General features: G+C 48.2%; 2 protein-coding genes and 1 long non-coding RNA gene across 5 annotated transcripts in view; 2 read left to right on the plus strand and 1 right to left on the minus strand.

Annotated features, from left to right (window-relative positions):
- The window catches only part of SLC25A42 (solute carrier family 25 member 42), a 102,421-nt gene that overhangs the window by 75,038 nt on the left and 10,695 nt on the right, over window positions 1-16,688 (minus strand). The gene's annotated exons all lie outside the window — the stretch shown is intronic.
- LOC309361007 lies at window positions 4,347-10,032 on the plus strand. Of its 3 annotated transcripts, XR_014164282.1 has the most exons (5): window positions 4,348-5,152; window positions 5,297-6,701; window positions 6,909-7,959; window positions 8,311-8,714; window positions 8,919-10,032. It is a non-coding gene; the product is annotated as an uncharacterized lncRNA (long non-coding RNA). The 3 variants fall into 3 exon arrangements; XR_014164280.1 differs by having other exon boundaries at window positions 4,347-5,152; window positions 5,297-7,959; XR_014164281.1 differs by having other exon boundaries at window positions 4,347-5,152; window positions 5,297-7,914; window positions 8,520-8,714.
- LOC309361083 (uncharacterized protein) overlaps window positions 11,129-16,688 on the plus strand; it is a 40,130-nt gene continuing 34,570 nt past the window's right edge. The window contains exons 1-5 of the mRNA XM_081896032.1: window positions 11,129-11,266; window positions 13,173-13,299; window positions 13,432-13,514; window positions 14,414-14,984; window positions 16,023-16,168. Coding sequence (XP_081752158.1) covers window positions 13,179-13,299; window positions 13,432-13,514; window positions 14,414-14,984; window positions 16,023-16,168 — 921 coding nt within the window. The 5' untranslated portion in view covers window positions 11,129-11,266; window positions 13,173-13,178. The remainder of the gene's footprint in view (window positions 11,267-13,172; window positions 13,300-13,431; window positions 13,515-14,413; window positions 14,985-16,022; window positions 16,169-16,688) is intronic.

Consider the following 16,688-nt stretch of genomic DNA (forward strand, 5'->3'; position numbering starts at 1 on the left):
GGTTAGAATAAGTTAAGATAAATTACAGGACAGAAAACAGAGGAAGATGGAAAGGAATTGCTGAAACAGTTAACTGAAGTGGAATACAAAAAGGGAGGTGTGAGGAGGAGGAGGCCGTGGAAACAAGTGAATGAAAGATAAGATACTGAAGCTATTGGATGTGTTTTAAATTGTGTTTGTTTTGTGTTGTTAATTTAATGTTTTAGTGTTAGTGTAATGTAGTGTTTTTGTTTTTGTATTGTTTTGTTTTAATTCTTTTGCTTTTCTCTGTAATCTTTAAACTGTTAATAAATATTATGTTAAAAAAAACAACTTGGAAAAAATATATAAATTAACCTCTATTAGGTTTCATTTCATTTCATTTACCTCATATCCTTCTTCCCAGCATGCTTTGCTATCCCATCTTCTCACAAACAAGTCTCCTGTGTCCTATAATTGAAATTTACCCATTTTCCAATGTATAACTAAATAAATTACTCCCAAACTGTCTTTTGATAGGTGTCACTTATTAGCTTTATTGATAAATTATCCTTTATTAGCTGTCATTTCATTTCCCTCACGTCCGTCTTCCCAGCATGCTTTGCTACCCCATCTTCTCACAAACAAGTCTCCTGTTTCCTATAATTGAAATTTACTCATTTTCCAGTGTATACCTAAATAAATTACTCCCAAACTGTCTTTTGTTGGGTTTCACTTATTTGCTTTATTGAAAATTATCCTTTACAGTGGTACCTCGGGTTACATACGCTTCAGGTTACATAGGCTTCAGGTTACAAACTCTGCTAACCCAGAAATATTGCTTCAGGTTAAGAACTTTGCTTCAGGATGAGAACAGAAATCGCGCTGCGGCGGCAGCGGGAGGCCCCATTAGCTAAAGTGGTGCTTCAGGTTAAGAACAGTTTCAGGTTAAGAACGGACCTCCGGAACGAATTAAGTATTTAACCTGAGGTACCACCGTATTAGGTTTCATTTTCCTCACGTCCTTCTTCCCAGCATGCTTTGCTACCCCTTCTTCTCACAAACAAGGATCCTGTTTCCTATCATTTTATTTTTCTCTAGACGTATTTGGATTATTCCATTTAAACTTGAGGGAGAAAGAGAGGAGGCTTTTCCTCACAGCCTTTCCCTCGCCATTCCCAGGCACTCATAAACCCACAGAACAAAGGTTGTGAATGCCACCAAATGAAGCCATGTTATAACTTGGAGTGTGGAGGTTAAGCAAGCCTATGATCCTCGGATGAAGGGTGTCATAGAAATTTAATAAAATTAATTTGATAAATGTAATAATAATCTTGCCTTGACCTGCTTGGCTGAAAAATCTCACACGGCTTCTGGAAGACCCAGAGGAGGCCGCAGTTGAACGGGGGGGGCGGGACACCTGCACACACCTGGCCCATTGTCCCAGGCCAGGTGAGCCAGAAGTCTCCTTGCCACTGACATCATTTCACCCATGATGATGCCATCAATAACGCTGTGACCTCATGTCTCCAGGGGCTTGGGGTCCCCTAGCAAGACTGGTGAGGGGAGCTTTCATTTCCTTATCCCCACTGAGGATTAGAAAGGTTAGAAAGAGATGGAGGAGAAGAAGATCAGGTAAGACCATTCAAAGTGGCTGCCTCTGGTTGCTAACCTTCATTCTTTGATGTTTATCCAGACTTTTAAGTAAAGCTGCGCAGTTGAATACTTAATGATAAATAGAAGTCCATCTGTACTCTTTTTTTAAAAAAAATATTTAGGTTTCTTAATGAGGCTTGGCATAGAAAACCAATTGTAGATGTTGAGAAGAGAAACAGACATACCAAACACCTCCATAATCCACACGCCATGATGAGAATCCCTTTCACGTCCGAGCTTAAACACCAAGGACTGCACAGTTCTGCAGGTTTTTCCTTAGTCTTCTTCGGTCCAGACTATGTCTGTTTATTGTCCAAATCCAATCATTTTATCAAACAGATATTTCCAGCTATGAGAATGACATCGGAGAGTGCCAGCCGTGTTGTGCTCTGGGACCCAGTGTCCTGCCACTTGCACCTTGATGCAAGCGGACAATCTCGGACAATCTGCGGGTCTGCGAGACAGTCCTCCCCCACCCTGGGGAGTCTGCCAGGGCTAATTCCCCCCATATCAGCCCTGAATTACCGGCACGGCTGGGATCAGCCATATTCTACCTCAGGAAGCCTGATGCCATCGAGTACTTAGACATGAACCCAGGGAAGAGTGCAGCCTTCATCTTTATTGAGCCGAAAAGGCTTTCAATAACGTGTCATGGAAATTCCTTGAGATTTTAATGGGAAGATTAGACTTGGGAACATCATTAATAAAAGGAATAAAAGCAATATATCAAGACCAGAAAGCTAATTTAATAATAAATGATATGACTGAATACTTCCCCATAGAGAAAGGAACGAGGCAGGGGTGCCCACTACCCCCTTTTATTTATATTAATATTGGAAGTACTAAATGAGGTCATAAGAAGACGAAATAAAAGGCATGGCATTAGGAAGAAATTCCTATAAAATTAGGGCTTTTGCTGATGATATGATAGTGATTGTGGAAAATGCAAAGGATAGTATAAAGACGCTGCTAGAGAAAATATAACAATTTGGAAAAGTGACAGGATTCAGATTAAATAAAGAAAAAATGAAGGTAATGGTCAAAAACATGGATATACAGGGGGGAAGGAACCTAGAAGAAAAAAGTGGATTGCAAGTGGTAAAAAAGGTAAAATATTTGGGGATTTATTTAACGATGAGGGACATTAACCTGTTTGAAGATAATTATAATAAAACTTGGAAAGAAATAAAGAACCAATTAAAAATCTGGAAAATCAAGATTTATATGGCACGGGAATAAGCTGCATATAAAATTCAAATTACTAACCGATACTAAGGAGAGGGGCGGTTTTGGGCTCCCAGATTTGAAACTATATTATCATGCAGCTTGTTTAGGATGCATTAAAGGTTGGGTCATGCTAAGAAACACAGAGATTCTAGACTTGGAAGGATTGGAACAACTGCTACGGTTGGCACGCTTACCTAGTTTATGATAAAGTGGCCGTAAATAAGGACTTCCTGAACCATATAATCTGGAAGTCATTATACAAGGTTTGTGCGAACTACCGATGTCTCTTAGAACCAAAGATACCCTGGTGGGTATCTCCCTTAGAAGTTGTAGCCGTGAAAAAGAATATGGAAAAGGGCTGGCCAAGATATGAACAGCTATTAGTTAAAGAGCATGGTGATGTAAGATTAAAACCCTATTTAGTTGGCTAAATTATTACCAGGTAGCGTTCCATTTTAAAGAAGACAAAAAAATGGATTTGAACAGAAAACACCAAAATTACAAAGCAAACTCCTACAGCCAAATAAGAGACTAATATTGATAATGTATAGTTTACTCCTGGAATGGGAACTGAAAGATGAAATAATAAAAGAAACAATGATAAAATGGTCACAAGATCTAGGCCAGACAATTCATCTAGATAGATGGTAAAAGCAATGGAGAACCGATATTAAGGCTTGCAATTTGATAAAAGAAAATATAATGAAGATGTTTTACCGTTGGTATCTCACTCCAGTAAAATTAGCAAGGATTTACAAAAAACACTCAAATCTCTGTTGGAAATGCGAATCAGAGGTAGGGACGATGTACCACATGTGTGTGGGGGGTGCAAGCTGATCATACGATTTTGGACATTGGTACATGAAGAGCCTAAAAATATATTCAAGAGTTCAATTTCTAAAAAGCAAGAAGCATATTTGCTAGGCTTAATAACTAGTGACATCCCAAGGACAGAAGGAATGTACTGTATTTCTTTAAGCAACAGCAGTGGCCATATTATTAGTGGCAAAAAATTGGAAAACAGAAAAAATACCACAAATATCAGAATTGATAGCTAAAATCTACGCCTCATTAAACAGCTGAGTGGACTCCCCGCAGCAAGAACAATGGGATAGCCTCATCCTGTTAATCCCATCAGAAAATGGATACAATGTTGCAACAAAATGCCAAACTCTTTACTCTGGACTGTTCCCTAGTTTAAATAAAAGCCTAAAAACTTTGGAAATTCGTATAAAATCATCAGATACACCAAATTGCTTCATTCCAACTTTATTTTATCCTTGGGAAAAAGGAACTCCATTTTCCTTCGATCCCCGCCAGGGTCTTCAACGAACAGTGGACTTACAAGCAAGTTATGAGGTTTCCCAGCTCATAGCACGTACTGGCAGGCCCAAACTTCCCATTGAAATAATTATAAGTTTGTGATGATTAAAATCATTTATTTTAAATATTGTATTGTTTTCCTGTTTTTTGTGCACTACAAATACAGTATGTGCAGTGTGCATAGGAATTCATTAATCCCCCCCAATAGTCCGGCTCACCACAAGGTCTAGGGACGGTGGACCGGCCCACGGCTCAAAAAGGTTGCAACTCCATCCCACTCCTACTTGCCTGCAAGCAGGAGCAGGCTAGGGTGGTTGTGGTGGCGCTTTGAACTGTACCCCCGGTGGTGATTTTCTTGTGTCAAAATGAGAGTACCCCTAAATATTTTTTTAGAAAAAAAGCACTGCGTTATACCGTAAAATTATATATCAATGGCAAGATAATTTTAATGAAGAATGTAAGGCAGTAACTTTTATGAAGGATTATTTATCACAACAGCAGTCATACAGAAGAAGCGTGAAACACACATAAAAACTGTTATACAGGTTAAACTGCCATGTTGGCACTTTGCAAGAAATAAGTGGGTTTTGGGTTGCAGTTTGGGCACTCAGCCTCTGGCCTAACCCTTCTAGAACTGATCCGATCTCCCCTGTAAAAATACCAAACCATTTTATATGTAGCGGGAACTACACAGAATCATAGAATTGGAAGGGTCAACTAGCCCAACCCTCCTGCAATGCAGGAATCTCCACAAAAGCATCCATGAAACAGGGCCTCTCGGTGGAGCCTGTCAGCCTGGAGTGAATCCTCTTCCTTTCTTAAAATATTGTGTAGTTTTGTTTTGTTTTTATATTCAAAGGAAAAAGCTATTTGTTTTTTGCAGGCACTTTCTGGGACTTGAATCTGTATTCATAAACAGTTAATTTGCAGCAAAAGGAGGATCTTACGCTCTGTTGCTTTTTCATCTCTGAATGTAGTCTAGGACAGTGTTTCCCAAACTTGGGTCTCCAGCTCTTTTGGGACTACAACTCCCATCATCCCTAGCTAGCAAGACCAGTGGTCAGGGATGATGGGAACTGTAGTCCAAACACAGCTGAAGGCCCAAGTTTGGGAAACACTGGTCTAGGAGGAGGCGGGAGCCCTGAATGTGTGCTGCAACAGCAAGAAGGATGCTGGAGGAGGAAGCAGGAAGGGTGTGGGGTGAGAGAGGTGCCCAGCAGGGCTTGTAGGGCAACTGTAGTGGCTTGGAAGGGCAGGAGGTAAACACAAATTCAGTCAAGTGGTGATACAATTGAATGAGTGGTTTATCCAGTCATTAAAAAAAAAAATCTCTTAGGTTGCTTTTGGTTCAGTATTTATCTTGTAAGTTATCTGTTTGCATGTGTTTCCAGGTGAACAAGGAGGAGTACCTCTCCTGAGGGCCAGGGACCCCACAGCAGCCCTCCCTCGCCTCTGCAAGTCTGGTTATATTTTTCTTCATTCAGCTGCCGGGCAACCCAGCAGCCTGGCCCCTGTTTGCCAGCTGATGTCACAAAGTGCTGCTTTGCAAGCAAGCCTGATAATGCCCTGCAGGGGGGATGCCTGTCAGAGGACAGTGAGAGTTGGTAGAGAAAGATGGATTCTCCAGGTAGGAGGCCTAGAGGAGATGAGTGGCAATATTATTATTGTGAGGTGATGCTATTACAATTCCAAAGGGAATGTCAAGCAGGGAGGGAGGGGGAAGAGAGAGAGTGGAATTCTGGTGGAGACGGAAGATGGAAGGAGGCTTGGAAAGGGATTTTGAAGGGGGGGGCAGGGGAGAGTCGGTTGAGAGTGATGGGTTCTAGAAGGGGGCACGAGGGGGGGGGCTGAAGCTGAGCTGGACACAGCCGCCATCGCTCTGAGCATGTGGCCGTTCAATGCCAAAAGAAGGGGGTCTCTCCCAACTTGGCAGCAAGAGGATTCCATTAATTCAGGTGAGCCATGGAGCCATGTAACCTCTTCCTCTGTTTTGTATTTTCCTTTCTGCCTCCTAGGACATAAAAGGCTGCTGAGACGGCAAACCATGAAGGAGGCTGGTGTGCCACTGAAAGAAACATTGGAGATTGTGGTAGGTTAATTCCATGGGAATTCATTCGCCACATTTGCAGGGAGGTCATGGCGCTGACCTGAGTGAAACAGGGCTGGGTTGGGGGGGTTGCAGTCCCGTCTTGCCCCAGCCCCTCGCCCCCCTCCTTCCAAGCCAGGGGTCAGGTGCCCAGGCAGGAGCAGGTAGGCAGCCTGTGGTGACGTGGGCATGGGCAGCCTGGCAGGGGTGCTTGTTCTGCCCCCCTAGAGAGTACAATGTCCTTCTTCCTTTGCAGGGCCGTGGTTTGGGGAACCAGCAGCAGCCCAGCGGTGCAGGAAAACCCAGCAAAATCTGGAGGTATGTTGTGACCTTGTGTGGCAGGGGAAGTGTTTCCCAGTGATCTTGGGGGTGGAGGAGGAAGGCCTGATTTAGAGATCCCTATAGTTTTATAATTTCTCTGTGGTCCAGGCAGGGCCCTAGCTAGGGGGTGGTGAGGTGGGCCCCCGCCAGGGGTGCAGGTGAGGGGTGGGGCACAAAATCGACTCCAAAATTTGTCCATCAACATGTCTAAATATAGAGGTGATAATAATGAATATTATCATCTATATATTTATCTGGAACTCCTCCAAGCAATCAGTCAAGAGGTGATTCAATTGAATGAGTGGTTTATCCAGTCATTAAAAAAAAAATCTCTTAGGTTTCTTTTGGTTCAGTATTTATCTTGTAAGTTATCTGTTTGCATGCATTTCCCACTGAACAGGAGGAGTACCTCTCCTGCGGGCCAGGGACCCCACAGCAGCCCTCCCTCGCCTCTCCAAGTCTGGTTTTATTTTTCTTTATTCAGCTGCTGGACAACCCAGCAGCCTGGCCCCCGTTTGCCAGCTGATGTCGCAAAGTGCTGCTTTGCAAGCAAGCCTGATAATGCCCTGCAAGGGGGATGCCTGCCAGAGGACAGAGTTGGGAGAGAAAGATGAATATTGAAGGTAGGAGGCCTAGAGGAGATGAGTGGCAATATTATTATTGTGAGGTGATGCTATTACAATTCCAAAGGGAATGTCAAGCAGGGAGGGAGGGGGAAGAGAGAGAGTGGAATTCTGGTGGAGACGGAAGATGGAAGGAGGCTTGGAAAGGGAGTTTGAAGGGGGGGGCAGGGGAGAGTCGGTTGAGAGTGATGGGTTCTAGAAGGGGGCACGAGGGGGGAGGGGCTGAAGCTGAGCTGGACACAGCCGCCATCGCTCTGAGCATGTGGCCGTTCAATGCCAAAAGAAGGGGGTCTCTCCCAACTTGGCAGCAAGAGGATTCTCTTTATTCAGGTGAGCCACGGAGCCAGGGCTTGGCTTTGGAGTATTCAGGAAAGGCGCCTAGCAGGCTTCAGCTTGCATGGGGCAGGAGCCTGGTGAAATTACTTCCAAATTATTTATTTGCGCCATCACTGCACATGACCCTTCATTGAAACGGTCCTGCCCCGAGGGGCTTACAATCTTTAATAGGACACAGGGAGGGAACAGGGAACGGTTGAGGTCCAGGCTGGATCCTGAGTCTAGGTCTCTGAGTTTAGACTTTGGGATTCCCAGACATTTTCCCACCTGTAACCTCTTCCTGTTTTTTATTTTCCTTTCTGTCTCCTAGGACATAAAAGGCTGCTGAGACGCCAAACAATGAAGGAGGCTGGAGTGAACTGGAGTCAACCATTGGAGATTGTGGTAAGTTAATTCCATGGGGAATCCATTCCCCACATGTGCAGGGAGGTCATGGCACTGACCTGAGTGAAACAGGGCTGGGTTGGGTTCTAGAAGGGGGCATGAGGAGGGGGCTGAAGCTGAGCTGGACACAGCCGCCATCGCTCTGAGCATGTGGCCGTTCAATGCCAAAAGAAGGGGGTCTCTCCCAACTTGGCAGCAAGAGGATTCCATTAATTCAGGTGAGCCATGGAGCCATGTAACCTCTTCCTCTGTTTTGTATTTTCCTTTCTGCCTCCTAGGACATAAAAGGCTGCTGAGACGGCAAACCATGAAGGAGGCTGGTGTGCCACTGAAAGAAACATTGGAGATTGTGGTAGGTTAATTCCATGGGAATTCATTCGCCACATTTGCAGGGAGGTCATGGCGCTGACCTGAGTGAAACAGGGCTGGGTTGGGGGGGTTGCAGTCCCGTCTTGCCCCAGCCCCTCGCCCCCCTCCTTCCAAGCCAGGGGTCAGGTGCCCAGGCAGGAGCAGGTAGGCAGCCTGTGGTGACGTGGGCATGGGCAGCCTGGCAGGGGTGCTTGTTCTGCCCCCCTAGAGAGTACAATGTCCTTCTTCCTTTGCAGGGCCGTGGTTTGGGGAACCAGCAGCAGCCCAGCGGTGCAGGAAAACCCAGCAAAATCTGGAGGTATGTTGTGACCTTGTGTGGCAGGGGAAGTGTTTCCCAGTGATCTTGGGGGTGGAGGAGGAAGGCCTGATTTAGAGATCCCTATAGTTTTATAATTTCTCTGTGGTCCAGGCAGGGCCCTAGCTAGGGGGTGGTGAGATGGGCCCCCGCCAGGGGCGCAGGTGAGGGGTGGGGCACAAAATTGCCTCAAAAAGATGTCCAGAAATATGTCTAAGTATATAGATGATGATGATAATAATAAATATCATCATCTATATATTTATCTGGAACTGGAAGAGGTGATACAATTGAATGAGTGGTTCATCCCGTCATTAACAAAAAAAGTTATTTTTCTTAGGTTGCTTTTGGTTCAGTATTTATCTTGTAAGTTATCTGTTTGCATGCGTTTCCAGGTGAACAAGGAGGAGAACCTCTCCTGCGGGCCGGCAACCCCACAGCAGCCCTCCCTCGCCTATCAAGGCATGGAAGTGCAAAAAAAAGAAGAAACATCTTTGAAGGTCAGATGAGCAGGACCAGCACTCTCTGCCCAGCCCAGAAAGGAGGCGGGAGCCATCAGTGTTTGTTCTGACAGCCTGGAGGCTGCTGGAGATGCGAAGCAGGTCGGGTGCGGGGTGAGTTTGGATTCTGAGAGGTGCCCAGCCTTTCTGCTCTAGAACCAGGCCTTTGGCTAATTAAACAATGCATGGCCTTTTAAACATGCTTGTGGATTGGGAGGTTGGCTTATGAGTTTGTTTTTGTTTTTAATGTGCATGCTGTTTTTCTATTTTGTCTTTTTATGCTGCAAGCCTCCCCGAGAGCTTCCGATGAAGGCCGGCATACAGATTGATTTAATTGATAGACTGATTAATGATCATGGCAGTTTCCCAGAATCTGGAGGTGAATTGTCAGGCTAGAAATGGAAAGCAGGAAAAGGAGTCCCAAGACCCCCTCGTGCCTTGGCCTGCGTTCCCTCATCACCTGTGTCCAAAAGGCCTTTAAAAAAGGGCCACCACCTGCGCCACCGCTGGAACCCAGCACCGGTACCAGCAGAGCGCAAGCAGAAAGGAGGCTGCGCAGCACGCGGCTGAGGCAGTGGATTCGCCAACACAGCAGCTGCATGCACCCAGAGGCACTTTGAGGATGAGGAAACACCACTGCTTCCCCGGCCACTATCCCAGCACCAGCAGCCACCGGGTTTTCCAAAAAGCACCGCCACCAGTGCAACCAAGCACCAGCAGAGGGGCGCAAGCAGAACCGAGGCCGCTGGGCAGGCGGAGACAGGGGAACTGAGTGAGGCGTGAGGGGGTCGGGCAGGCCTCTGATGGTCGCCCAGGGGCATGTCCTTGCCGCCGCCACACAAGTAAGTCTTGTGGGGCTCTGATGGGGTACCAGGAGTCTCCTTGACGGGGGTGCGGCTCCGAGCAGATGACCCCCGCTGGGGATTCTTTTTCCCACCTTCCTTCGCTGATCTGACCTGTGAGAAAAGAAAACAATTCACCATCAGTGCTGGGAAGAGGGGCGAGACTTCCCAGAATCCCCTGCAACCTGGCCTGACCCTGCAAGGCCGTCCTTTGTCTTCCCTCCTCCTCTGTCCACCACACACCTCCTTGAGGCATCCAGAGTCTCCCAACGTGTCGCTCTTGTAGGTTTCATGGTCTAAGCTCAGGGACGGTCCGAGTCAGCGTCTCTCTCGGGATCAAGGCGTTTCTTCCCATTTGGGCTCCTTCTGCACACATCCTTGGTGTTGCCAATATCCACTGAAACTTCAATAACAAAACATAAAAGCCAGCAAATTAAAATTATTCTAAAAACAGGTAACAAATCCTAAAAGCAATCAGCGGCCCTCCAAACAACTTCAGAATTGCCAAGGGCAGGGCTTTCAACTCCCAAATACCTTGTTTAAACAGGGATACCTTTAAATTTCTCATAGAAGCTAATAGCGAGGGAGACGGATGCACCTCACGAGTGAGGGCATCTCACAAACGGGAAGCCACTGCCTTGTCTTGGGTTACCACCAACCGGGCACCCTGGCAGCCTTGTGTTAACCTTGGAGATGCAGGGTTGCGTGGGCGGAGGGCTTCTGCCCACAAATGGGGCATCTTCTACCCTGGCCAGGCTAAACATGTCCACTCCCTTCCCACCTTTCTTCATTGGACTGTTCCCCACCAGTTCTGAAAGCACTACCTGCCACGGCCAGAAACAGCCTAGGGCGCAAAGAAGGCGGGTCTTCGGGGGTTGCCAACTTACCAGCCTCTTCCTGGCCCTTTCAATCGGGGCGCTCTCCATCTGGCGCACGCGCACAAGGCCCAGTTCCGTCTCCCGGCTTCTCTGCGCAGGCGCAGTAGCGTGCGTGGTAAATGGACGGAGGCCTCCCGCCTGGGTCGAGGAGGACGAGCGGCCTCGGCGGCGGATTAGAGGCTAAGGAGGCCATTCCCGACGGAAGGCTGAGCGAGCTCGACGCCCCCCGAGTTCGGGTTGCCTCACGGCCAGCGCAGGCGCAGTAGACTAGCGCCTCGACGCGCACGCGCAGCGCCGTTAAGCTAGCCGTTAAGGGGCGGGCCGGTCGCGCTCTGCGCGCGCGCTCCCTGTGGCGGCTTCCCCTTTCTCCTACGGCAGCCGCGTGGAGACAAACTTGCGCAGCGCCAGCGACCCTCGCTGCCAATGCGGAGTCTCTGACGGGACGGCGAGCGCCGAGGGACACACCAGGTGAAGTGATGCAAGAATGGAATCTTGCGCTCTGCACATGCTCAGAGCCCCGGGGTCCCCCGGCCCAGTCAGGGGCGGAAGCCGTTGGTGGTGGGTGGCAGGAGTAGGGTGGGCTCGCCGGCACTCTGCGGATGCTCAGAGGCCCAGCTGCCTCTCAGGCTGCGTCTTCGGGGCTGGAGGAGGAGGAGGGGTCGTGAGGACTGGAGACTGCTCTTCATACTGCGTTCTGGTAATCAGGTTGTGCTTCGGGGGTCGTAACCAAATAATGATAATAATATATAACAATATTTGAGCCCTTGGAGGCATTTCAGCTCCAGCGGTTTGGGGAAGCAGCTGGTTATCTTTGAGCCCAGCTTTCAGGCCAGCTTCTAAGACTGGGTGCCTGCTGCCAGCCACGGTAGACTGACGTTTATAATCAACTAAAAATAATATTTTTATCATTATTTTTGGCGTGCTCTGGTCCATGGGGTCACGAGTCGGACACGACTAAATGACTAAACAACAACAACAAACAAACAAAAAATCAAAATAAACTAAAAGCAGGCATTCTGATCAATGCTTCTGTATGTTATTTCACCCCCCACTCCCCTGCACCAGTGCTGAGCCCTGACCTTGACTTTTTAAAAATAATTTATTTAATTGTCATTGCAAATCTTCCAGAGACCGACAGATCTTTAAAAATAAAATTAATGCAAAATAATCCAAATATCATAAAACAATGAACAAAAGTCAACAGGGCCTAGCAGGCTACATTTTAAAATGCCATTCAAAAGCTATGGGAGCACATACAGTACAATAAAACCTTCTATTAGCAGCAAGGGGAAAACAGATCAGCTTTTTAAAAGGTCTGAAAAACCTCAGGCTGCAGATCTTCTGAAAAGGAAATTCATGGGGGATATTCAGGCAGGATGCACCATTTGGAAAGGGAGGATTTTAGTTTTCAGATCTGTGCTGCTGATTATCCTTCCCGCCTTCTGCATGAAAGAATGTCTTGTTCATGCACAATCTGAAACTGATTGCTCAGCAGAAAAGACCCCCCCCCCTGCGTTCCATTGGACACTTCCAAGCAGTGGTAGAAACTCAGACATGTAAGCTAACCACCAAATCGCACCTTAAACCGAGGTTACAGCTTTCTCTCAGCCTAACCTACCTGGTAGGGCTGATGTGATGATAAAAAGGGAAGGGGCGGGGAGACGTTTGTATGTCACAATGAGCTCTTTGGGTTAAAAATAAGCAGAATGTCTAGTTGCCATTTTGGGACAAGACGGCTCTAAAGTCTTACTTTATGCATTGACTGTGATTGATTTTCAGTTAAACATCTGGCTAGTTCAGAGGACAACCTTGAGCGAGGTTAAGAGCTTTGAGAACTCTAAGAAGAAAAGTCCCCTGATCCAGGGACAGTCCACACGTCTATTGACCTGTTCCGACCTCTTTAAACTCTTTAGCGACTGCAGCCTTGGTTTAAGGACCCATTTGGCACTTAGCTTATATATCTGAGTTTCTAGCACTGACAGGCGCATAAGTGATTGCCTTGGTCAGTCTAGCTCAGTATTGTATACGCTGACCAGCAGTGGCTCTCCAGAGTTTCAGCCAATATCTCTCACGGCCCACGGACTGGTCATTGGGGACTGAGGCTGAGCTTGTCTGCAGGCAAATTGGGTGCTCTAGCCCCTCAGCTACGCTCCTCCCCTTTCTTTGGGGATCCTATACAGTATATTTCTTTTTTAAGAAGAACACACACCACCATACGTAAACCGTTCTCTTGTGGACGCTCCTTCCTTGGAGGTTTGGAAGCCGAGGTTGGGCGGCCGTCCGTCTGTCATGGATGCTTGAGGAGAGATTCCTGCATTGCAGAGGGTTGGACTAGATGTCCCTCGGGGTACCATGTAAAACTCTTGTCCCGCAGGTCGGAATGGCGGCCAAGCGGATCACCCAGGAGACCTTTGACGATGTTGTGCAGGAGAACATCAGCGACCTTGGCATGGATCCGGAAGAGGCCGTGATCGAAGCCGTCCAGCAGTTTGAGTCTCAAGGTGTGGTTTTTGCGAAGAGATGTTTTTAACTGGCTGGGAAGACCTGAGATGGCACAGCCTTCTCTGCTGTTCTAGGAATCCCTACTAAGGACCCCTACTCATTGCCCCCACCGCTCCGTGTCTTTTCTCCAGGTGTTGACTTAAGCAACATAGTGAAGACAGCCCCCAATTCCGCCTCTGTGGGTGGGCAAGAGCCACAGCATGCTGTTTTGCAGGTGAGAAGGGTGCCTGGGGCCACCCAAGAAAGGAGGAAACCCCAGGGGTCGCTTTGGGAAGGGGCCGTGGCCCAGTGGCACTACAAGGACCTCAGGCTGAATCCTGGGCATCCTGAAGTTGGGCTGGGAATGTTCCCTCTACAGTGGTACCTCTAGTGGCGGACTTAATCCGTTTCGGGGTGCCGTTTGCACCCCGAAAAGTCCGCAAGTAGAGCGCCTCTTCTGCGCATGCACGGGTGGCAAACCCAGAAGTAAACACTTCTGGGTTTGCCACATTCGTAAGCTGAAAGTCCGTAAGAAGAGTGGAACGCAACACGAGGTATGACTGTATTCCTATTTAAACCAGGGCTTTAATCAAAACCATGAGCACTAGAATCTTGGTTTGTTCCTTAGGAAAGGAGCCCATCTCAGTGGGTAGGCAGCACCTGTTCTGTAATACTGAGCTCAATGGTCTGACTCCGTGTCAAGCAGGTCCCTAGGGCCCAAAGCATCAGAAGGTCAAATATATAAACCAGGGTTACGGTCGGCAGAATGGAATGCCTACTTGCCATTTGGGGGCCAGACGGCTCGAAGGTCATATTTTTTAATAGGGCTTTTGGGTTCCTGAAATTCATTCTGATTGTGCCGATAAAATGGAGTTCTACAGGATGGGGTATGTGTGTGTGAAAACAGCCCAAACCCAAGGACCCCCAGGCAGGCACCTCCAGGTGGTGGAGAGACCAGGCTCCTTCCTGGCACCCAGCCATCTTCACCTAGCCAGGTGCAAAAGGTATCGCAATGTTATAAACCAGCCCCGTCCTTATAGCAGCCATTGTGATCTACGGGTGTGTAGCTGGCGTTTTCCCGCGATGTTGAAAACGCGCTATTGCCCAGCCCTACTCACTCCTTTCCTTCCGCAGACGCTGGACTCCTTGCAGAAGGCAGTTGCTGATGGCGACTCAGGCGCGGTGGACGAGCTGCTGGTGAGCTTTGCGGAGCAGTGCCGGCAGGAGATGGCCGTCCGCTACTTGGCGGGGCAGAAGGGCGCTTATCCTGCCGTGCTGGCCGCCTGCCGCCTGGCTTGTGAGGAAGGCTGCTCCCTCCTCAAAGCCCTCCGCGCCCTCTCCGCCCTCCTGGACGGCCAGCCTGACTTCCTCGATGCCCCCGGGCAGGAGCTGCTCCTGCGGGTCTTGCGGGAGCAGCAGGATGATGGCGACCTGACCCTGGCCACCATCCGCTGCGTCCGGCAGGCGTCCCTCAAGCACGAGCAGAACCGGCAGGACCTGGTGAAAGGCGGCGTCCTCTCCCTGCTGGTCAGGGCCGTTGTCCGCCATGGGGACCGGGCCGATGTGGTCCGGGAGGCCTGCGCGGGGCTGCGATTCATGACCTTCGATGACGATATCCGGGTGCCCTTTGGCCATGCCCACGAGCACGCCAAGATGATTGTGACGGAGCACGGCGGACTGAGGGTCCTCATCGAAGCCGCCAAAGGTAGGAGCATCGCCCCTTCCTCCCCACCCAGGGGGATGCAAGGAGAGCCCTTCTGGATCAGGCCAGAGGGAGGGGGGAATTCGACTCTAGCGTTACCGGAGGCAAGACCTCCCTCTCTGTCTTTCCAACGACAATCAAAGACAACCAAGAAGCGGTTTGGGGTGTTGTCGGCTTTTTGCCAAATACTTTTTATTGATTTTCCAAATTCAACGCCATTTCCCCCAAAATAGGTTTCCCACACTCCACGCAAGGTTTCCTCTTGTTGCTGCTTTGTTTCCCGGGTTGTTTCCAATGCTCATTCCATTAAACTTGCTTGTTCTGAACCATCGGCTCTTGCCAATTCCTGCACGTACGATATTTTAACATTTGCAATATTGAGAATTGACTTCACGACAGAAGTACTGTTCTTGGGAGACAGAGGGCGGGCAGGTGTGGGGGACTCCCTGGTCCTGAATGGGCAGCTGTGTTGGTGTTGACCCTGAAAGCCCTAAACGGCCTCGGCCCAGTATACCTGAAGGAGCGTCTCCACCCCCATTGTTCTGCCCAGACACTGAGATCTAGCGCTGAGGACCTTCTGGCGGTTCCCTCACTGCGAGAAGCCAAGTTAACGGGGAACCAGGCAGAGGGCCTTCTCAGTAGTGGCACCTGCCCAGTGGAACACCCTCCCATCAGATGTCAAGGAAATAAACAACTATCAGACGTTTAGATGACATCTGAAGGCAGCCCTGTTTAGGGAAGTTTTTAATGACTTCTGCTTGTTGTATTTTTAATCTTTTTTGGAAGCCGCCCAGAGTGGCTGGGGAAACCCAGCCAGATGGGCCAGGTATAAATAATAACTTCTTCTTCTCACTCTTATTCTTATCTACAAGTGAGGTTACTCCACAAATCATCAAATCCTCAATGAATCAGTAATTGCCGTTTTTCAAATTCCTTTTCTTTCCTTCTGCATGTATGAAGCCCAAAAGCTCACTTTTACTTTTCACAATCCAGGTACGATTCACAAACCATCTCGCTTTCTCTTCCTCCTTCTCCTCTCAGCCTTCCCCGACGACTGCAGCGTCCTGAGGGAGATCTGTGCCACTCTGGGGCGCCTCTCTGTCCGGAACGAGTTCTGCCAGGAGATTGTGGACCTGGGCGGTTTAAACTTCATGGTGGCGCTGCTGGCCGACTGCATTGACCACCAGGTACTACGAATGTAGGTAGCTGCCATGTCAGATCACTGTGTCTGTCCAACCCAGTAGTGCCTACTCTGACTGGTAGCGGCACTCCAGGCAGGGATGGCCTGATCCGTGGATACACCATGGATCGAAATAAATCAGGATTTCGGTCCTCATTATTCTGAAGGACTAAAAATCTAGGCAGCATCTTCATATTGCACTGCGCCAGCAATCCATCTAGCTCAGTATTACCAACACTGGCTGGCAGCCGTTCCCCAGGAGTTCCAGGGGACATTCCAGAAATGCCAGGGATTAAACTCATTTTCACGCATTTCTTTAAAGTTTTTCTTGGTCTGTGTTTTGTTTGAAAGGAAATCTGAGACCAAACTCCTCCTGAAAAAGTTGATTTCAGAAAAATGATTCCAACAGGATCAGGGACTTTTGAGAGTTTTCTCACCAATGCTCCAAAACTACCCCCCCCTTTTTTTTGGCAAAAGCAGCTAAAAGCAAAGGGATTTTCAGATACATAAAAGCCAAAAGCGTTAGG

The sequence above is a fragment of the Podarcis melisellensis genome (assembly GCF_964234715.1).
Source record: "Podarcis melisellensis genome assembly, chromosome: 18".
NCBI lineage: Eukaryota > Metazoa > Chordata > Lepidosauria > Squamata > Lacertidae > Podarcis > Podarcis melisellensis.